This window comes from Solanum pennellii, chromosome 4, assembly GCF_001406875.1.
Source record: "Solanum pennellii chromosome 4, SPENNV200".
Lineage (NCBI taxonomy): Eukaryota > Viridiplantae > Streptophyta > Magnoliopsida > Solanales > Solanaceae > Solanum > Solanum pennellii.
Window position 1 is genome coordinate 69,666,997 of NC_028640.1, and position 21,900 is coordinate 69,688,896.

Below are 21,900 nucleotides of genomic sequence, written 5' to 3' on the forward strand. Positions count from 1 at the left end.
GGCGATCTTCTCTTCTTTTTTTTTTTGTTCACTCAATTCTCAATTTATTTATTTTAGGGCACATTCTGATCGTTCGATCGGTGATAATAATCAGTATTGATATGGCGGCGGTTCCTCAATTACCGGCTACAGTACAAATCCCGGCGGCTGTTACAGCGGCGGCGGCGGCGGCGGCTGTTGGAGTAACGCCACCACCTTCTCCGAATGTGGTGGGAGGAACGGGTAGTGGCGGCGTTGGTCAATATTCGCTGTACGTCGGGGATCTGGATACGGCGGTAGATGAAGGACAATTGTATGAAGTTTTTAATCAGGTTGCACCAGTGTTGTCTGTTAGGGTTTGCAGAGATCAATCACGGCGAGCGTCCCTTGGTTACGCTTACGTAAACTTCACTTCCACACAAGATGGTATAACAGCTTTTTCTTCTTTCTCTATTTTATGTTTTATCTATATACACTGAATTGTTTATTTGCATGTGTCGTTATTTTCATTATTCATACATATAGAACAAAAAATATGTGTATTAGTCGTGATTAGTTTATATTTTTGCTATGCTATAATTTTCAGCCTTATCTAGTTGCATAAGAATTGCATAAGAATTGTGCTCAATAAGAATTGTGCTGAATATACATATTAGAACAATTAATATGTGTATTAGTCGTGATTAGTTTATATTTTTTCAGCCTTTTATAATTACTGAGTTACCTAAGAATTGTGCTGAATATAGTAAGATTGATATTAGTTTTTCTTTTATTATTTCTTATGCTGTGTTGATTTTTGTGTTTACAAATACTATGTATTAAATAATTTCTAAAGGAATATTTGTTTATACTGTGGAAAAGATTTTGATAGACAAATATGTATTTATTCATGTTAATGCATGTATTAATACTCTTTGTATTATTAATACCATGAATTTTCATGTATAAGTTGTACATAGTTAAACAATATGTATAAAATAGTTTCTAAAAGAATATTTGTTTGTACAGTGAAAAAGATTTTGATTGGCAAATAAAATATGTATTTATTCATGTTAATGCATGTATTAATACACTTTGTATTATTAATATCATGAATTTTTCGTGTATTAGTTATACATAGTGTTAAAAAAGTGTACCAAACAAACTAATATACAAAGTTAAGGTATCTATTATTCTTTTTCTAAAGCTAAATAAAGTGTATTTCTAATGTTTGCATTAATTATGCATAGGTTATATTATTTTATTGCATTGTCTGATTTAGTTTAAAAATTATAAAGACTATAGGGAATATGTGTTTTGCACCCTTTCAAATGGAAATTGAATTAAATTGGTCAATTTGTACCTTCATTAGTTCATCCAACACTGTTTAAGTTTACTTGAGTTCACAAAAGAATGTACATGTCTTTAAATAGAAATCTAATTTGGGATGTGTAAAGGTTATAGTCTACTTATACTTTATATTAATATACTTTATGGGTGTTGATGAGTTTTTGTTTTTGTAATTTGTTTGTTGCAGCTACTACTGCAAGGGAGTTGTTGAATTTTACTCAAGTGAATGGAAAACCTATGAGGATAATGTTCTCTCACAGAGATCCTAGCCTGCGGAAGAGCGGCTATGCTAATGTGTTCATTAAGAACCTGGACTCGTCGATAGATAACAAGGCTTTGCAGGACACTTTTGGTGCCTTTGGAACAGTTCTGTCCTGCAAGGTAGCTGTGGATAGTAATGGTCAATCAAAAGGCTATGGTTTTGTACAGTTTGATCAGGATGAAGCTGCTCAGAAAGCAATCAATCGATTAAATGGTATGTTGATAAATGATAAGCAAGTGTATGTTGGCTACTTCATTCGTGGTCAAGAAAGGAGAGGAAATGTTTGTGAAAAATTCACAAATGTTTATGTGAAAAACTTACCTGAATCTACTAGTGATGAAGATCTCAAGAAACTTTTTGAAAAGTACGGCACCATCACCAGTGCTGTAGTTATGACAGACTCTAGTGGGAAATCCAAGTGTTTTGGGTTTGTTAATTTTGAGACCTGGGATGCTGCAGCATCTGCAGTTGAAGAACTGAATGGTAGTTCATTGAATGAAAATGTTCTGTATGTTGGCAAGGCACAGAAGAAATCAGAGCGGGAAGCAGATCTTAGAGCCAAATTTGAACAAGAACGAGCTAGTCGATTTGAGAAACTAAAAGGTGCTAACTTATATTTGAAAAATCTTGATGACAGTGTGAATGATGAAAATCTGAAAGAACTATTCGTAGAGTATGGAACCATAACATCCTGCAAGGTATGTGCCTAACGTGTTAATTTTTTAAGTACTTGTCATCTATGGAAAAGTTTGTTTTCGTGTTTCTCATATCAATTTGAAATTATTATTAGGTGATGCGCGATGCAAAAGGGAGTAGCAAGGGTTCTGGATTTGTTGCCTTCTCCACCCCAGAGGAAGCCACACGAGCAGTAAGTTGTCCAAACTATCTAATCTACCTTGTGTTACTTGCTTTTAAAGAGACAAATATATGTATGCGTAAATTGTTTATATTATTGTTTCAGTTGAATGAGATGAACGGCAAGTTGATAGGAAGGAAACCTTTATTTGTCGCTGTTGCCCAGCGCAAGGATGAAAGAAGAGTGTGGCTACAGGTATCTTACACCAGATTTTTTCTCCTAAGATTCAAGTTTTTAGTTGCTTCAATGTATTTTTCTAGGTAGATATTACTCGAGAGTCTGCTCTAAGCACAGAGAACATTTTCCAGTTCATCGTGCCTTTAAATATGATAGATATTACATGGACATGTTCTTTGCAACTTATGTTACAATCATTGGATTATGGATGTTCATTGATTAATTTGATGTTTACTTATTAGCAGACACATTTTGCTCGGCTGCGACCAACTGGGCTAATGACTCCTCCTCCTGGAGGTATGCCTGGGTATCACACTGGGGCACCTCGACTTGCTCCTCCACAGGTCTACTTTGGTCAAGGTGTAGCACCTCAAGCTGCTGGATTTGGCTACCAGCAACAATTCATGCCCGGACTTCGTCCAGGTGTTGGTCCAAATTTCCTCTTGCCCTATCAGTTTCAGCGTCAAGGACAACATGGACGTATTGGTGGAAGGAGGGGAGGAACTCCTCATCATCAGCAGCAGGTGCATATTCTTTCTTCTTATTACCTTCATACATTTTAATTTAGGACATATTCAAACTGTTTTTTCTTGTAAAGAGTTACAACAATCACTTCCAAATGCCAGTTCAAAGTGAAGTAAGCGCAAACTTCTCATGCGTATATCCCTAGATTAAAAAATTATTATGATAAAAATTTTGGCTGATAGTTGAGTTGTTAAAGCTTTTTATTAATCTATGCAGTGGAACCCCGGAAGGTTCAATCCAAATGGACGAAATGGCATGTATCCTAGCATCTCTCAAGGTATGATGGGATCAATTATGCAAGCACCATTTGATGCTTCTTCTGCTATGACAGCTCCTCCCTTGGATATTCAACGCTCTAACCCAGTTCCACCGTCAACACTTGCTTCTTCATTGGCCTTTGCTTCTCCAGAAGATCAGCATGCGGTACGTCCTCACTTCTTTTCTCCATGCTGATTCATTGTTACCTCAAACTTGAGCCTACTTGTTCCTTGTTTCCCAATGCTTAACCATGGCATTGTGTTGCAGATGCTTGGAGAGCAGTTATTTCCACTAGTGGAACACATTGAACGCGATCATGCTGGTAAAGTTACTGGAATGTTGCTTGAGATGGATCAGACTGAGGTGCTTCATCTCATTGAATCCCCTGATGATCTTAAGGAGAAAGTCTCCGAGGCTATGAATGTTCTTCGCGTAGCGCCAGCTAGTGTTGGTGATAAATTTGGATCACTCACCCTCAATGAATGAAGCAACAGTGTCCCTAAATTGGCCCGTATTTTGGAAGGGGTGATGGTGGGTGACTTAGGGAGCCTGGTTTTGTTATGGGGTATTAAATGACATTTTCTGTAGGTTTTTTAAGTTTTAGCAAAGAGCACTTCTTCTAGGAGTTCACTTTGCTCTTGATTGTGTTTTAATTTTATTTTTTGTTACTTTCTAGACTTGTTTGCAATTGATGGATTTGTTTTGTTTGATTACAGTTCTGTTTTCAGCACCCGATTATGCAACATTAATCCTTTAGCACCTGAATTTGTAAAACATTATGAAAAACTGATCGAACAGTTGTAAACTACATTTTTTTAGATAAATTGTAGATTTTTATTTAGGTGAGAAAGCAGCGCAATAAATGAGTGTATCATACTCTTGCGCAAAAAATGTTAAAATGATGCAATAAAACCTTACATGAAGTGTCTAAAATAAACAATCTTGTTAATGTGTCTAAGTGAAAGTTGGTGCTAACTTTAGGGGTCACCGATGGATAATATTTATGCAGTCTAATGTGCCAAGGACATGACAAAGGTCCTTTGATCTTAAACATGATCTGTTGGTAAGGGGTTTGTTATGTCTGTCCCTTCTTTACCAGGGAAATTGACATTATGAAGTTTACTTTGAAGACTTTCAGGCATTTCCTCTTCTCCTTTTCATGTCGAGAACTTGCAGTATCTCGCGGCTTCATAGTCATAGTTCAAGCTTATTAACGTCTTACAGTCCACTGCATTAACACAGTGCTACAAAAAAGATACAACACTAAATCAAACTAAACTACTCCCTTGCTGTCAGCCTAGAGAAAATCGGGGTGGATTTCTTCGTCATCTAGTGTTTGATCCTTCAATGAGGTCTCAAAGGTATTGCCACTCCATCTGTTGACATCAGATGTGGATCCTCTCCCACTTGCAAACTTCGAGTAACAATCATCTTCATCTTCAATTATGTACTCGGTCCATTTGGAGACTTTGTTGGTTGTGTTTGGATTACTTCTCTGTTCTGACTTGCTATAACCAAGATTTCCTTCACCATTTATATAATCGTCATGGTCATTTCGGATGATATATTCATTTAATTCAGACGTGAATCCTCTCCCACTAGCAAACTGTGAGAGACAATCATCTTCGTCTTCAGTTATGTACTCGGCCCATTTGGAGACTTTGTTGGCCGTCTTTGGCTGTCTTCTCTGTACTGACATTCTATAACCAAGTTCTCCTTCATTTCTATAATTGTCATTGCCATATAAGTTGATGCCTTCATTCAGTTTGCAAACACTGTTTGCTGCTGGCTGAGCAGACACGTCTAGTGGAGTTGTTCTATTATCTCCCCACTTGGATATCACCGATGCCATTGTTGCCTGATGTTTGCTTGGCTCAACTTCTGCAAGTCAAAGCTCCAATTTTGAGCTGCTAGATCTACCGCTCTTTTTTCAGTAGTATGTAGAAATGGTAGGTACAAGGAGTGAATGAATTACTCAGGGAGAAAGGGGCTACGTCTTTACAGTCTTTTAACATAAAACAGGCTTACTTAAATTCCAAAATGCAGTTTCCCAACAGGAAAATTGGATGGAAATGGTGAAGGTCTTTGAAAGACGGAACTATGATCATCTTCATTCTCAAAATACCAACTCAACAAATTGCTTGAACACTGCCAGTCGTTATATGTACTCAAAGCTCTTCATACCTTACTCGGTACATTCTAAAATCAATTGGTTCCAAAATCACTCATCGTATTTATGGTTAGGCACTAAAATAAGGTGCCATAGCCCATAGGGGGGTCCAGGACAGGTTCTATGAGTTCAATTGAACTAATTGTTTTTGGCTCAAATTATGCATAAGTATATACAATCACACTCGTTTCACAAATCCACTAATTCTAAATTCTGAATTACTCTATGTAAGAGGCCATCGAGTTTACCTGTGTTTTGTGCATTCCGGTAACCTTGAGATGTGCTTTGTTTTCTGGCATTCCGCTTTGAGAAAACTGGTTTGAAATTACCTGCAACAGCAGAGTAGTTGTTCAACCTAGGCCTTCTGAATAATTCTTTGGGTAACTCCGTCACAATCTTCGGCTCCACAACATCTCCTGCATTTCCAGATCAAACAATTTTAAAACCTACAATAAACTTCATCAGACTCTTAAATCTTCAGTACTATAAGAAATTTAAGTTACCTGAAACTTCATCAGTTCCAATTGCATCTTCTTCTGGATCAAGGTACTCTGTCCAATCCTTTCTCTTCAAACTTCCATGACTTAGATTCTGCTCTTCGAAATCTAGGGTTTCAATTTCTTCTCTGTCTATCACAGGCAATTGATCCGTAAATTGGCGAGACATATTGAAACTCTGAACAAATAGGCGAATTTCCTTAGCCTTATACCCCTGGGCGAACACTTTCCGAACAGACTGTTTCTGATTACAAACCACGCAGGTCCATTTGTTGCTACTCTTCTTCTGCTGCTTTACCTGAAAATCCTCGATTTATCGTTACTGTATCATTATCTATGTACACACAGAGAAACAGAGATAGATACCTGCATGGTGGAGCATTCGCAACACTGAACGGCGATAAAAGCCGTCGGCATCCTTCCGTTGCCGGAGATTGTTTTCCGTCAAAACGGTGATGTATATCGAACTGGCGGGAAATGAGACTTCAAAATTTGGGTTTATAACTTGGCCCGCCCAAAATATGGGCTCAAACGTATACTTGATTATTTTTTTGAAAAACTCGGGTTTTGGAATAGTCTTTAAATAACTTATTAATTATTTGTAACTAGCAAAAAGATATATTTTTTTCGTTTTAGTTTTGAGATTTTAAACATGTCATGTGTAAAATTATAATTGAAGAGTTATTAAGAAGTAATAAGACATTCTTTTATAAACGAACTAAAAAGAATAGTAACACAAACAAATTGAAAGAAAGATAACGTAAGGGAAAAATTGGCTAAACTTAGAGGCGAGTAAATCTAATTACTAAAATTTTGGGATATCTTAATTGTGGAGAAATTGTGATTTTATTTGATATTTTTTTGCATATGTATATATAGAGCTGTTAAAATGGGCTTGACCCGTTAGGTTGGTCCAACCCAATCCTTGAAGTAAATGGTGTTGGGTTCAATTTTTTCAGTCCATTTAGAAATGAGGCTTTTTAGCCAACCTCATTTGGTCTGCTGGCCTCGTAAATCAACCCGCAAGTATTTGACGCCAGCCCGCGAGCCGTGAATTTTAAAAATATTTATTATATATATATTAAGTAGTGTTTTACTTGTTAAAATTTTATCAATAAATATTTATAAAATATCAAATATAAAATCAAGATTATATTCTTTACATATCTTTTACATTTTAGGGTTATTAGCCCATTAAATTTTTTTATTAGCCCAATTTCATTACTCCATTATAACTAAGAATCTTTGACCTCTTTTACTTTTGTGTTATGTCTAATTTTTCGCTTCTTCTTTATTGTCTTATTTATGAAAATAATGATCATGTAATATTTTTTTGCTCGAATTAAACTATGAATGTTGTATATTGGCAATTATGTATTTGTTTTGTAAATATTCACTGAAATATATGTAATTTTAAAAATCCGTGACCCGCTTAGGACTGGGTTGAACTGCTATTTTATAGGTCTTTTAGTTAAGGTCAATCCATCCCAAAACTCATTTACCTCTTTAGCCCGATAGGGTTAGATCAACCAATTTTGACAGCTCTAAGTATACATAAAAAAATAGTAAGTGGAAAAGGTCATAATGATTTTGTACCAAATTAATATGATCATTTCTCTTTGAAGAATTTTATAGGGTTAGTAGATTTTCTTTTTATTAAAAAAATCTTAATCTCGAATTTGTGCTAGTCGAATATAACACAAGAAAAAATTCTGAAAGATATGTATGATTTTTATCAAATGGATGGTCATATTGCCACATTTTCCTTTGTTGTGATCTCTATGAACATCAAGTTATTTAATTCAAGATATACTAGTAAAAAAGGAGAAAATCAAAATGTCAAATGAACATCCAACAAATTCATAGATACTTGTTACTTTATAGATTGGTTAAGCCACACGAATTAGGAAGTATGAAATTGTAAACAGATGAATTATGTTTTTAATTATTATACAAATTGATCAATGAAAAAAATGAAGAAAGAAATTCAAAACAAAAAGATAACTCTCTCTATATATATATACTTCGTATAATATCAAGGGCAATGGGACATGATTTTCAACTTACTATTATTATAACCTGTATTAAGGTTAGTCAATAATTACAGAAATAGAAAGAAGATGAAATAGATAGAAAATTATGAAATCTGAGTCCATAAAAATCACCGTGTTTTTTTAAAAAATTTAATCCTCTCACTGTATCTGAGGTTGCAGATTAATTTCTCTCAAAATAAAACGGATTAACCTATTGGCTATAAATAGCCATTGTATTCTTCACAAAAATAAGAAGAAAATAGTTTGACATATATTTTATTATCTATCTCTTAGTTTGTTCATGTTCTTATTTTAGTTTATTGTTATAAATTAATTAGCTACTTATTTTATAACAATTTTAAATATATATAAACGGTCATAACATAAGTTTTCCAAATTTGATAGTAAAAGGGATATAATATAATATGGGGTCTAATCCTACACAATTTAGAATTTTAAGAAAGTAATCCTATTTCTTTTCTAACTTGTTTTTGACATCTATATATACATACGCTCACAATTCATTAACTAAACATAAACACAATACATCTTTCATTGATAATTGATCATGGCTGGTGGGAACTTCATGGGTGCTGATGAAGGGGGTTCTGAGTACCCTGGGAAGTTGACACGTTACGTGGCCCTTACTTGCATCATGGCCGCAATGGGAGGGTTGATCTTTGGTTACGACATTGGAATTTCAGGGGGAGTTACTTCTATGGATCCTTTTCTCAAACTCTTCTTCCCTTCTGTTTATCGCAAAGAGGCTCTCGATACCTCCACCAATCAGTATTGCAAGTTTGACAGCCAGTTGCTCACTCTTTTCACTTCTTCTCTCTATGTGGCTGCTCTCATCGCCTCCTTTGTCGCTTCTTTTGTTAACAAGAAACACGGCAGGAAAGTGACCATGTTCCTTGGAGGTCTCTTCTTCTTGCTTGGTGCCCTTCTTAATGCTGCTGCTGTCCACATTAGCATGCTCATCTTGGGTCGTATCCTTCTTGGGGTTGGAGTCGGGTTTGCTAATCAGTCAGTACCTATTTATTTATCTGAGATTGCTCCCTACAAGTACAGGGGTACGTTCAATGTTCTCTTCCAATTGGCAATCACCATCGGGATCTTGATAGCTAATATCGTCAATTTCCTTACAAACAAGATCTCTGCTGGTTGGGGCTGGAGGGTCAGCTTAGGTGGTGCAGCTGTGCCAGCATTAATTATTTTGATTTCGTCCTTGTTTCTAGACGATAGTCCCAGTTCTCTCATCCAAAGGGGGAAATCAGAGGAGGCAGAGCAACTCTTGAAAAAAATCAGGGGAGTTGACAACATCGATGCTGAATTGAAGGACCTCGTGGAGGCGAGTGAAGCATCTAACAAAGTACAACACCCATGGAAAGTCCTTCTCAGAGTCAGAAAGTACAAACCCCAGTTGATTTTATCAACTCTGATTCCGACATTCCAGCAGCTAACAGGGATTAACGTGGTCATGTTCTATGCTCCCGTGCTTTTTCAAACGCTAGGGTTTAAGGCGAACGCTTCCCTCATGTCCGCTGTCATCACAGGGGCTGTGAATGTGTGTGCAACTTTTATTTCAGTGTACTGTACAGACAGGTATGGAAGGAAAGTACTTCTTCTCACGGGTGGCGTCCTAATGTGTGTATTCCAAGCATTAGTAGCAGGTCTTATTGGGTGGAAATTCGGAACTAGAGGGGTGCTAGCCACTGTTTTGCCTCAAAGCTACGCAATATTAGTAGTTCTGTGCATATGTGTATTCGTAGTTGCCTTTGCATTCTCATGGGTCCATTGGCATGGTTAATTCCAAGTGAGATTTCTCCGTTGGAAGTTCGATCTGCAGCACAAAGCGTCACTGTATCCATGAACATGTTATTCACGTTTGCGGTGGCACAAGTTTTCTTGAAGATGTTGTGCTGGATGAAGTTTGGACTGTTCATCTTCTTTGCGGTCTTTGTGTTCATAATGACACTCTTTGTCTACTTTTATGTGCCAGAGACGAAGAATATACCGATTGAAGAGATGTCTCGGGTGTGGGGAGAGCATTGGTACTGGAAGGATTACATGGATGATGTTGATGCACAATCACCTGCAAAGGAAATCGTCTAGGATTACCACATAGTTTATTGTTTTAGTATAGTCATTTTTTTAAAACTAGAATATAATATTATCTCTGTTTTTTTTTTTTTATGTTGTGGAATTTCTTGTTAATTTTACATACTAGTGTTCTTTATGTGCAATATATTCGAGTTTTTTAATTTCTAATTACCTACCGTGATAATGGAATATGGGTATATAATATATTAGTTCTGGACACTTGCCTTGTAGCAATATACTTAGCATTCATCATTACCTAATACGTAGCAAAAAAAATTTATTACTTACATGTTAATCCATATTCTAAAATATTAAATATATAACACCATTTTTATTGTAATAACTATATGATAAATCAATTTTCGAGAGAAGCAAACCCCATCCCTTACGTACCTCACGAGTCTGAGCAAGCGCCATCAGATAGATCGAAGATTGTCGTCTTTATCATCCGTGAAGGTGATGAGGGTTGAATATGTCAATTATTCTGATATCAATGAGAGTTGAATAGCTGTTATAAACAGTAACCTATTACTGATATTTAAGGACAATTACTTGTAAATTTACAATTTTCCAATATTATAATATAAGAAAAAGAAGTATATTTAGAGAAGACCATAAACTGTTGCAGCAGAAAAAGCTTGCAAGCAATGACAACGAGCACAAGAAGAGTAAAGTCATCACAAAAGCATCAAAAATTAAAACATTTGATACAACCATGTATCTTAAGTACAGAGTGCAAAAAACAACTGACCAAGATCAGTTGCAAAATAAGGAGCAGAGATAAAGATGCTCAGGCCCCAAAATTATATCAAAAGCTAATTTCTTGGTCAGAACTCTTATTATTCAGAAGGCAGCCTCTTGGATGTGTCTGGTACAACTACATTTTTAGGGATATTAAAATTTATGTTCAAGGGTAGCACAAGATCAACAAGGTGCAAAAGGAAAATAACAAATGTCATTTTCTAAATGAAGTTTCTGATGTCCAATGACTTCACAGTGGGCATCTCCTCATCCTTGAACTCCTCCCTGCAAGTACAGAGGATTCAAATTCAAAATCTGCAAAAAACATAAATAACACAACATACATGTAGAGGTAAGAGAATGAGCAAGCAAAGCCCCATTTATTACCTCTTCTTCTGAGTTTCCATAGCTTCAAGAGCATCCTTTTTCAGTTCTTCTAACTGTGCCTTTGCAATCTTCAGCTCCAACTGTTCTTCGTATTTTGGCATCTCTTCTTTACGAATGCCAAGCCTAGGGCATTAATAAAAACATTGATGATCAATTACCTACATAAACTCTAAATCATATATCATCTGAATCACAGTGACCTGCTGAGTAAAATAGGCCACAGTTCTTTAGGATGCTAGTTTTGATCATTCACAAACGAGCGACCAACTGCTCCTCAAAAGTTTATAGAAAATTAAAAATTTAAGCACTTGCAAATAGAATCAATTAACGTCTGAATAGGAATACGGAAGCTTACTTCTGGTTGATCTTATCAAACTCAGCTTTAAGAAGAGCTATTCCCTTTTCGTTGTTCCTCAGTAGTGGCTTTTTTAATTCTTTCTCAACTTTATCTAATGCTGCCATCTGCAAATCCTCTATACCTTGAGAATCAATGAGGCCTCTCCTGCGCAAATAATAGATGAAAAAGAAAGGGGAGTGAAGAAGTGCTGATGCATCTTGTGCCTAAAGGACGAATAAAATGTCTGTCTATGAGAGGCATGGAACAAGAGAGGAAAACACAATTACTCAATAAAGCAATAATTACTAGTAATATGAGAAAGCAGGTTTGAAATTAAAGCACATAGCCGCTTTCTCGCACCAAACCCATTATTGAAGTTACTAAAATTGCAACATTAGGAATCATGTTCAGATTTCAGAATTCGTGGTAGGATACAAAGGAATATCAGTGAAAATCAACCAATTGTGCGAAAGATGACTAAGAGCATACCGCCTCATTATTTATTTACTAATTGATAAAGAAGCATACCATCTTATTTTTGTAAATACCAAAAGCATGTTACATGATAACTCACATAACTCATGAAAATATTATACTAGCAGGTAAAAGATAAGCATTAAAATGCATACTTGACACGCATCTCCTTCAGTTTCAACAAATATGTTCGGGCATCTGGAATTTCATGTGTTTCTACTTCGATGTTGAACTTAATAATTTCAGACTCTGATAAGAGATTAGCCCTGCAAAGATGGGAAATTATAACATTAGTAATTGATCAAAAAAATATGGAAACTAACCAAATAATGCAGCATGCATATCGATAAATTAAACTATGTACTGTTTGGCCATGCAATAAAATAGAGGTTACTACCTTCAGGTACATGAAAATAACATGTGATTCTTGATGAACTAAGGTATAATGTGGATCAACGTAAAAGAATTACTGGGACACCAAACAAAATAAACAAGGACGGACCTATTTTCACATTATTAATAGATGGTTTACAAACTAAATATGGTCCATCTTCAGCAAGCATCAAAATGTAATGGCAAAGCACATTAATGGTAACAAGAACTAAATTTAGGAATAGCCAGCCTTCAAATGAACAGCTGAGTAGGATGTTCAATATGAATCCTGAGCCACATGCTATCAGAGTTTAGGTCAGCCACCAAGTGCTGAACTGTTTCTCTGGTATTTACAAACTAAAAATGAACTTCATAAGAAAAATTTAGATATCCTACTTTTGTCTAACAGACTTCATGACTTTTGCATACTCAGATACAGCAGCAGGATCTTCTGGATCTATGGTGATCTTCTCCTTTCGTAGGACACCAATTGCTGTCTCAAGCTTGTTCTTAACCTCATAAAAGATGTCCTTCAATACCTCTTCATAAGCACACAGAAAGTCAGTGTCACAGCAATGCAACAATACACAGATTCAAACAATATTGCAATAGTACAAGCCCAGTTTGATTGCCAGAAAAAATCCAACATACTATTACCAAGACAGACAGAATTATTAGGTCAGGTGACAAGACTCTAAGAGGACAGTTTTGATCAGGCCTGACACAAAAAAGAATATAGCATTTCTAAAACACTAACCCATTAGGGATTTTCTGGCACAAGATTTCCCTAGTTAGTCGAAACAAATAAATAAAGTTGAAGAAAAGCTATCTGAAAGCATACACTCTATCAATGGAGAGACAGGTGAATTAGATACCAAGACCAAACTTAAACTCTATATTGGCACTTTTTTTTAACTAATGGAAACTTAAACTCTATATTGGTCCTGCAAACACCTATCTAGGAGCATAAAGTGTCTTAGTGTTGAACTACTTCATTGAGATAAAAAGGATGCACCAGATGCGTCTTACATACAACTTATAATGAAGAAAAGCATTATGCTATTAGAAAAGTAGATGAGACTTAACTCATGCAGCTAAAGGATGGTGTTGGCGGCAATACTCAATCAGAAAGCAACAATTAAGAGCAGAATATCCATACACAGCATGCACATGCATAGCCATTCTTAACAAGTTCCAAGGTAACAAGAATTTAAGAGCCCAGAGCATCACTCAGAAGCATACCATGATGGTGTTCCTTAGTCATACTTCCACCTTATTTTAGTCTTGTTTATGAAATTAAATCTAGGTTAAAATACTGAAGTTACATTAAAAAAAATACCAACAGAATTACCACATAATGAACAAAGCAGAAAATATATTAAAGCTGATTCCTTCAAAGTTTCTGAGTTCTGATACACAGACAAGATAAATGAAAAACAAAATGAAAAAGTAACTAAGTCAGCAAAAAAAATCACGATCATCAAGTTTCAGCAAAGGTTTTTTCTTCAAGCAAGTATCAATAAAGAACATCCTGAAATACTTACGATCTCCCTTCAGTGTAGTGGGAGCAGCAGCTTCTTTGGCAAACGAACGAACTGGAACTGCATGCTCGGGTCGAAGAACAACCTGACCAGCGCATAGCTGCAAAATTACATTTATTAATCGGAGTAGACATCTGGACCAGGTACATATTACACCAGCATATCCAATCACATCTACATCCCAAAATTTTACTACCAAAATTCTGTTTCAGACCTAGACACATCCTAACAGCTCAAAGAAAGTGTAGCCTAAATTACTCAAAATCTAAATGACCACATAGAGCAGCAGAGGTTGTTCTCCTAACCGCCACTTCCTTATGGGCGTGTACTATTCAAAGGAACAACATAAGTAGGCAATGGTAGGAACATCAAATTCAGCTCCTAAGTGATAATCGACAGATAGAATCTTTCCCCGAATAAAAAACACAACAGGAGGAAAATAAAAAACATAGAAAACCAAATTTATTTCCTAAAAGCAAAAAAGAAGGTGATTAAAAACCAACCAGTAATGAAAACAACAAATATTCTTTTGAAACGGGTTATTCAATCAATCATGCGTCAATCTCAAGCAGGCAACTACAATCTCAATGAAACCTAAAATGTACTTAATCCTAAGGAACCACAATTATAAATCCGATTACATTTGCTGTGCCAAATGCATCTCTCTTAAATCAAACTAAATTCAGTTCAACCGGTCAAAAACTACAATCCGCACAACAAATAATGAACATTAACCCTTTAATCCGCAATCAGATCAAACAAATCATGAAACATAACCATTCGCCGCATAAAAAAAGGGGAAAAAATCGATTAGATCCAATTGTACCTGGCGAGTGGATCTGGAGAGCAAGCGAGAAGCGAGTGCCATTGATGAAATTCCAAGTGAAGCGATTTCTCTATCGGAGTGTTCGTTCACCTCTTGAGGAGAAAGCTCTCTGTTTATGTTGGGTGTGGCTTTTGATCTTGACCTAGTACTGCTTCATTTCAGCTTTCAGAGGGACGAGGGCAAAAGATATTCTACGACGTCGTTCCCCTGTTCCTACTCTTTTATTATTGTTTTCCCCCTCTATACTTTTGTCTTTCTTTCACATTTGGCACTCAACTTTGTATTCTAACACTTTTCATCCCCACTTTTGGGGTCGTGTTGTTGGTGAGACAAGGAATTACTGTTTTGAGATATAGATTGGAAATTAGTTTATTCTAACATTTAGTTGGATTTTTTTATTTTGAGATTAGTTATCTCATAATTAGGTAGTATTATTTTCTCATTTTGAAGTTGGATAACAATTTCAAAATTATTATTATTAAGTATTATATTGCATTGTACAGCTCAACTCACATAGTTAGTTATAGAATTAGTTAGACAGTTAATTATCACATGTATTCAATGTGTATAGTTAGTTAGTTCAAAGTGTAATAGTCTAGAAGCTTCCAATTAATCTGTATATATACTTTACTGATGAAATAGAATCATTCAAGCTTTGCATTCTACAAGTTGTCTTCTCTACTCTAATTCTTTACTAGTTGTAATCAAAGCTTCCATTGTTTCAAAGCTTGAACAGAGTATGAATTTTTGATATGGTATCAGAGCAATCTCGATCTGAGGTACTCTGTTTGATCTGCGACTGCGTAGTTGCGATCTGATCTGCAATTGAGTAAATTGTTTCCTGCATTTTTCCTCTTCTTCTTCTCTGTTCATCTATGGCGGATACTACAAGTTCTGGTCAATCTGGTGGTTCTACCAGCAACACAATTGATTCCAATCATCCTTTCTATATACATCCATCTGATAACCCCGGAGCAATGCTTGTACCAGTTCAATTTACTGGAATTGGTTTTCGTTCATGGAGGCGTAGTGTTCTGAGATCACTTTCAGTGAAGAACAAGTTGGGATTCATTAATGGGGATTGCCCACACCCTCAATCCAATGATTCATCGTACAGACAATGGGAGAGATGCGATGATATTGTTACCTCTTGGATCCTGAATTCACTATCTAAAGAAATTGCTGATAGTGTTGAGTATGTTCAAGATTCTGCAGAATTATGGAAAGAACTGGAAGATCGATATGAGCAAACAAATGGTGCGAAATTGTACCAGATCCAAAGAGAAATTAACGACTTGTCGCAGGGCTCTCTTGATATCACAAGTTACTACACCAAGTTGAAGAAGTTATGGGAAGAGATCAGTACTTTGAATGCCAAAGCTCAGTGCACTTGCAGCTGCACTTGCGGAGCAAAGGCACTTACTCACAAAGAAGAACAAGATAGAAGCTCAGTGCACTTGGTACATTTTTTGTTGATGAACGCACCTTTTAAAAAGGATGACTTTGAAGCAGTAACAACATCAAATGGATAAATTTATCCATATTTTCAACTGGTTGTCCCATTTTCGTTGCCCAATGAGAGCATCTTTGTCAATTTTTTGATAAATTGCTGCATACTTTTCATGTACATATCCTCAGTGCTTCTCTGAATTTGGTGACTCGCTCTTTATTCTTTAAAGCAAAATAGATAATTATTGAGAAGTATATAGGTTTTCATGGTGCTACGGCTTTAGCTTATAGGAGTTAGGACTAACAAAGAAAAAAATATTTATTACTTTTATATAGGTAAAATATAAAATGAGCCTAATATACCAAGAACAAAAATGTAAGTATCAGAAATCTTAACGGGTTAACGATTTGTACACCCACACCAATAAGCCGTAATTGCAAAATTTTAATCTATTTCCTAGCTGTTTATGGAATAACACAAAGCCAATAAGGCAATTTTGTGTTTAGCTTATCATTATGGTTCTGTTTTGAACACCCCTAATTAATTGAGTTAGTTTAAATTATACACAATAAAGTAATTAGTTTACAATAATATAGTCATGTTTTATTTACATTAAAAAAAATAGTCAAAAGTCATTAGAAGTGTACATTAAGAGCCTGTTTGGCTTAGCTTAAAAGCTGGTCAAACTGACTTAAAAGCTGATTTTTGACTTATTTAGCTGTTTGGCAATACTCAAAATAACTTATTTTAAGTTAAAAAAAACTTATTTTAAGCCAAAAGTTAAAAGCTGGGGTAGAGGTGCTTTTCTTTTTTTAGCTTATAAGCTGTTTTAAGTTGACCGCATTTTTATCTTTTTACGCTTAATATTTTTATACAATCTCCAAATTACAACATAACCCTAACATCTCTTTCTTTCATTTTTCCCTTTTCACGTTTGGCATAGCAACTTCAGCACTTTTATCCAAACACATAACTGCTTATTTTAAAAATAAGTTTCAGCACTTTCAAAAGTACTTTTTTAAAGCTGCTTTTATTAAGCCCATCCAAACGGGCCCTAAGTATACACTATAGCTTGTCAAAAATCATAGAAACTATACTCACATAGAGTATAGACCTAACTATACACTGACCATACATTATAATATACTAAAAAAAATTAAATATAGATTAAATATACATGAAATATATATTTATATTCAATTTCGGTCAACTCAAAATCAAACTAAAAAAAAAAGTGATTTGATTTGATAGTGAGAATAAAATTGTGTATCATTAAAGGTTTGATTTGATTTTAACCAAAGAAAATAAAATGAAAATATCAAACACATTCATTTATATTTATACCAATTTACGAAAACGTGCGTTAGATGTTTATCTCTAATTGTTAGTTTAAATTTGTATAGCAAAATAATGAATTGATAGCTATATCACTCGAGAAAAAATTACGAGAAAATTTACACATATATTTCTCTACTACAAATTTTACACAAATATTCTCTACTAATCAACTACACAAATATAAGGAATTGCAAGAAGCAACATTTTTTTCTACTACAAAATTAAAGAAGTCCTTATATAACTATTTCAACAAAACATGACTCTTGCTCTCCTCTCATAAGCAGTGGCGGATTCAAGATTTTTGTTCAGGAGGTTTAAAAAATAAAAATATAAATGTGTAAGTAAGTCTTTCGAATTGGGTCCCTTGAATTTATTTTTATTTTTGTTTAAAACCACATTTTTATCACGTTTTTAAAATAAAAAATAAAGCTAAAAATGCTTGAAAAACATAACTGATTCTTTTGAACAAAAATAAACTGAAACTATAAAGGAAAATAAATAAATGTTGTCTCAGGGATTCGAATTGTGGGCGTGCAGCTTAATATTTCCGGATTTTATCACTAAGCCATCTAATTTTATTCTTTATTAAGGGGGTTCAAAATATATACATCTACAAAAATATAAAAAATTTACCTTATATATATTGTGTATTTTTTGCCGAGAGTGTTCAGGTGAACACCCTGGACCCAACGTGGATCCGCCCCTGCTCATAAGTCATAATCATATAAATGTATCTTTTGCCCTTTTCTCATACACATTTTCAAGCTTATATTTCACTTATTTTCAAGCTTATTTTTCATTTTATGATTGTAGCTATTAAACGTCAGTAATTGTCATAAAAAAATATTTAGATTTTTCATCGTTACAAAGAGGATAAGTATACATTATAAATTCTTAGTTTCCAGTTAGTTCTAATAAGTTGAATCTCTAATTTCAAATACTAGGAAAAGGTATTTTCAATTAGATAACACAATTTTAAATATAACAAAGTTATAAAGTAACAATAATTAATAAGAATAAATGTGCAACATATTTTCAGTTGATTCCACAGACCTAGGTTTGGTCTTCCGAATTCGCGTACTCTTCAGAAATACCTTTGGTGCGAGTTCTCTTCTTAATATCACAGAGAACAAAATCTCTGCGATCCTTATTTTTAAAAAAAAGGAATGAAATTACATGTTCTCTATAACCAAGCATATAGAAACTTTATTTTTCTTTTTAATATAAAAAATAATAATTTTAAGTATATAATGTTTGTGAAAAAAAAAAGAAATATCATTTAGAAAATAAAAAAACATATTTAATCATAATTTTCTTTGATGTGATTATTTTAAACTCTCACTTTTCAAATTTTAAATGGTTCAATTCTCATATATATTGTGTAGATTTTTTCTCAATTATTGATAATGCTATTTAAGCTATGCGTCATATTTTTATTTTCTTTTAAGTTCAGAGTAAAATTGAGGAACAATAACGTATCAAATCTAATTCACACCTTGTGAGGGTGATGCATACATAGTCTTACCCTAATCTTGTGAAGATAGATATGTTGTTTTCGATAGACTCTCGGCTCAAATAAATATCTCAAAATCAGTGAATAAAAGGAAATACCACAGTGACAGATTAGGGCAAAGGAGAAAAGAACATTAGCAATAATAAATATTTCCTCCGTTTAAAAAAGAGAATGACCTTTTTTTCCTTTTTAGTCTATTTAAAAAAGAATGAACTCTTTCTTTTTTTGGTAACATTTTAATTTCAGTTTTTCATATGACATGTTTGATACCACAAAATTAGAGGACACTTTTGCACATTTGACATAACTTTAATTTATGATCACAAGATTCAAAAATCTTCTTTATTTTCTTAAACTTTGTGTCAAATCAAATTATATCATTCTTTGTAAAACGGAGGGAGTAATACAATAGTCGAAGCAATGAAAACAACAAGTGATTGTAGAATCGAAGAATAAAAGCTAATGATAATACTTATATCGGAAACTAGACCATGATCAACTACTTACTAACCTTCTACCCTAATCCACAATGTTTATATTCTCTTATCTATGGTCATGTCCTCGAGAAGCTGCATGTCATGTCATGTTTAATCTTCTCCCCTTCTTCGGTCTACCTCTACTTCTCCTAAGACCCACTACAACCAACTTTCCCTCCTCATTATGTGAGAATCATTTGTGCATTTCTTCTTCACATATCCAAACCATCTCAATCTCATCTTGTCTTCCGCGCAGCGGTTACTCACACCCTGTCTCATATATCTATGTTCCTAATCTTCTCTCTTAGTGTTTCCACACATCTATCTCAATAATATCATCTACCTTACTTGCATCTTTTGGATGGATGTGCGAGTTCTTGACTACCAAAACTCTGCTCTATACATCACATCTAAATTTTGGTAACACATTTTTATCCTACAAAATATTGGACATATAAAGAATGTGAAATGTCTCCATACGATACAAAAAAGTTGAAGTAAAGATATGAAATTCTTAATGGAGACTTAAAGAATCAAGCACAGTTCAACAAAATTTTTAGACGACGAATCACTGTTCAGTCTCTTGATCAATTTCGTTCACAATGTCATGAACTATGGCCCAAATAAAAATTCAAACTTCTCATTCCTCAAGATCTCTAAAATGGATTTTAACAACTCGTTTTAATTTTTCATTTTTAACTCTGCTCTTCATAATTTGTATCTATGAAGCCCCTGCTAATCTCAGGTCCTGAAGAATCAATTTTCATGTTCGCAATCTAGACAAGCATCAAAATTACATTTTGCGTTCAGCAAATCTAGCGATAACTAATTGGATCCTGGAAATTCATGCTTACGAGGATCAACGGAGTACAAATCTTGTCGTGAGTGAGTCTATCTCTCTTTCTCGTATTCTTTTAGGTTCAACATTGAAAAGAATTTCCAGTGCTTGATTTGTACTTTGTTTGACTTATAAGCTTTTAGAGAAGGTCACATAGTTCAACATAATTTGGCTATATAACTCACTTTATTTATATTTGACTTGCAGATAACTTAAATGGTGCTCAGATACCGATAGAATAATCAGAGTGGATCATTTTACCAACAATAAAAAGGAGAGAAGAAGAGGATGAAGAGACAGAGAGGAAAAAGGTGAACGCAATCGCGTGCAAGTTCTCTCACGGTGAGAAGTTTGTTCTTCAAGTGCATGAATGAATGTTATGGATGGAAAATATACACACTCCTCGGACAATTTTGACTTTAAATGACAACATACCCAGTGTAATCCAGGAGTTTTAGGAGAAGATGATCAAATATAGCTTTAGATTGTGTAATTATATATATCATTGCATTTAGGAAATTCCAAATATGTTTCAACTTTGATAATGTATTTGTCAGGCTTTTACTAAAATGAAACCAAGTTAAAGGACACATTTTTGTATTATGCCAAAAATAAATGACAAAAACATGAAAGTAGTAACTACCGTAAGCCTTTTTATCCCATTTTTGCCCTTGTGGTAAGTTACACTAGCCATAAGAAGGTATCAGACTTGTAATTAGTGATTGAAGAAAGGGATACAAGGCAAATATTATTGAGAAAACAAAACCAAGACTGTTCAAAACACCCAACTTCACTAAAAGTTCAAGAATTCTAATTTATATAACTTTTTCAAGAATTCTAATAATTAAACAGTAATGCTTCTTAGACAATCAAAGTCAGCAGGCGAATATTGATAATCAGTTAGTAAAAACACTTACAAGATAATAAAATTGCAAGATTACAATTGAAAATAAAATGAAGAAAGTAATCTCTTCAGGTTGAGGCGCGGATATCTCGCTCTCTTTAAGGAGATTCAAGCCCACTGCTGCAAATGTTTTCACCGGTCCAGCAGTAGTCCTCTTTGACTTGTCCCCTCCAGGATACAACAGCCTTCACAAAGTATAACTCAACAACTCTGGACAAGAGTTGAGTCTAAAGCTCCACAAAAAAGAACACCTCCCTTCAACTAATAAGAACTCTCTTTTAGACTAACTCTTTCACTCTTTGTTTTCTCTTATGAATTGTGTGTCTCTAAAACCAAATGAAGACTACCACTATTTATACTACAAGAAGTCTTCCTAGCAATGAATAGGAAGATAATGGAGGTAGTAAATAGTGAAGATAATGGCCTTAGGAGTTACATAGGTTACAATGGGAGTTACATAGGTTACATAAGTTACAATGGGAGTTACATATGTTACATAGGTTACAAAGGGAGT

At 34.5% G+C, this 21,900-nt stretch overlaps 4 protein-coding genes across 5 annotated transcripts; 2 read left to right on the top strand and 2 right to left on the bottom strand.

The window, feature by feature from the left end:
* LOC107016204 (polyadenylate-binding protein 5) lies at nt 1-4,176 on the top strand. Of its 2 annotated transcripts, none has more exons than XM_015216697.2 (7): nt 1-405; nt 1,496-2,268; nt 2,361-2,438; nt 2,532-2,621; nt 2,846-3,127; nt 3,345-3,551; nt 3,654-4,176. In XM_015216697.2, exons 1-7 carry the CDS (start codon nt 102-104, stop codon nt 3,870-3,872), a joined length of 1,953 nt encoding a protein of 650 aa, XP_015072183.1. In that variant the 5' UTR covers nt 1-101; the 3' UTR covers nt 3,873-4,176. The 2 variants fall into 2 exon arrangements, with proteins under 2 accessions (XP_015072183.1, XP_015072184.1); XM_015216698.2 differs by having other exon boundaries at nt 2,849-3,127.
* Nucleotides 4,177-4,504: 328 nt separating this feature from the next.
* On the bottom strand, nt 4,505-6,576 carry LOC107016206 (MRN complex-interacting protein). The gene is made up of 4 exons (XM_015216699.2): nt 6,420-6,576; nt 6,060-6,351; nt 5,805-5,972; nt 4,505-5,267 (listed from the first exon to the last, which is right to left on the bottom strand). Exons 1-4 carry the CDS (start codon nt 6,468-6,470, stop codon nt 4,684-4,686), a joined length of 1,095 nt encoding a protein of 364 aa, XP_015072185.1. The 5' UTR covers nt 6,471-6,576; the 3' UTR covers nt 4,505-4,683.
* Nucleotides 6,577-8,507: 1,931 nt separating this feature from the next.
* Nucleotides 8,508-10,282, top strand: LOC107016205 (sugar carrier protein C-like). Its single transcript, XM_027916451.1, is given in 2 exon segments — nt 8,508-9,876; nt 9,879-10,282. Coding segments are annotated over 2 exon segments (1,545 nt in total). The 5' UTR covers nt 8,508-8,654; the 3' UTR covers nt 10,202-10,282.
* Nucleotides 10,283-10,858: 576 nt separating this feature from the next.
* LOC107018130 (probable ATP synthase 24 kDa subunit, mitochondrial) lies at nt 10,859-15,057 on the bottom strand. Its single transcript, XM_015218516.2, has 7 exons — nt 14,868-15,057; nt 14,045-14,141; nt 12,897-13,041; nt 12,284-12,394; nt 11,673-11,819; nt 11,318-11,440; nt 10,859-11,215 (listed from the first exon to the last, which is right to left on the bottom strand). The coding sequence occupies exons 1-7, from the start codon at nt 14,907-14,909 to the stop codon at nt 11,152-11,154; spliced, it is 729 nt and encodes a 242-aa protein (XP_015074002.1). The 5' UTR covers nt 14,910-15,057; the 3' UTR covers nt 10,859-11,151.
* Nucleotides 15,058-21,900: the final 6,843 nt, after the last annotated feature.

Coding starts and splice junctions, on each gene's coding strand:
- LOC107016204 (XM_015216697.2), top strand. CDS start 102: ATGGCGGCGGTTCCTCAATTACCGGCTACAGTACAAATCCCGGCGGCT. Junction 2,269..2,360: donor GAACCATAACATCCTGCAAG/GTATGTGCCTAA, acceptor AATTATTATTAG/GTGATGCGCGATGCAAAAGG. Junction 3,552..3,653: donor CTCCAGAAGATCAGCATGCG/GTACGTCCTCAC, acceptor ATTGTGTTGCAG/ATGCTTGGAGAGCAGTTATT.
- LOC107016206 (XM_015216699.2), bottom strand. CDS start 6,470: ATGCCGACGGCTTTTATCGCCGTTCAGTGTTGCGAATGCTCCACCATG. Junction 6,352..6,419: donor GCGAATGCTCCACCATGCAG/GTATCTATCTCT, acceptor GAGGATTTTCAG/GTAAAGCAGCAGAAGAAGAG. Junction 5,268..5,804: donor CCGGAATGCACAAAACACAG/GTAAACTCGATG, acceptor TTTGACTTGCAG/AAGTTGAGCCAAGCAAACAT.
- LOC107018130 (XM_015218516.2), bottom strand. CDS start 14,909: ATGGCACTCGCTTCTCGCTTGCTCTCCAGATCCACTCGCCAG. Junction 11,820..12,283: donor CTGAAGGAGATGCGTGTCAA/GTATGCATTTTA, acceptor TTATTTGCGCAG/GAGAGGCCTCATTGATTCTC. Junction 11,216..11,317: donor ATGGAAACTCAGAAGAAGAG/GTAATAAATGGG, acceptor CTGTACTTGCAG/GGAGGAGTTCAAGGATGAGG.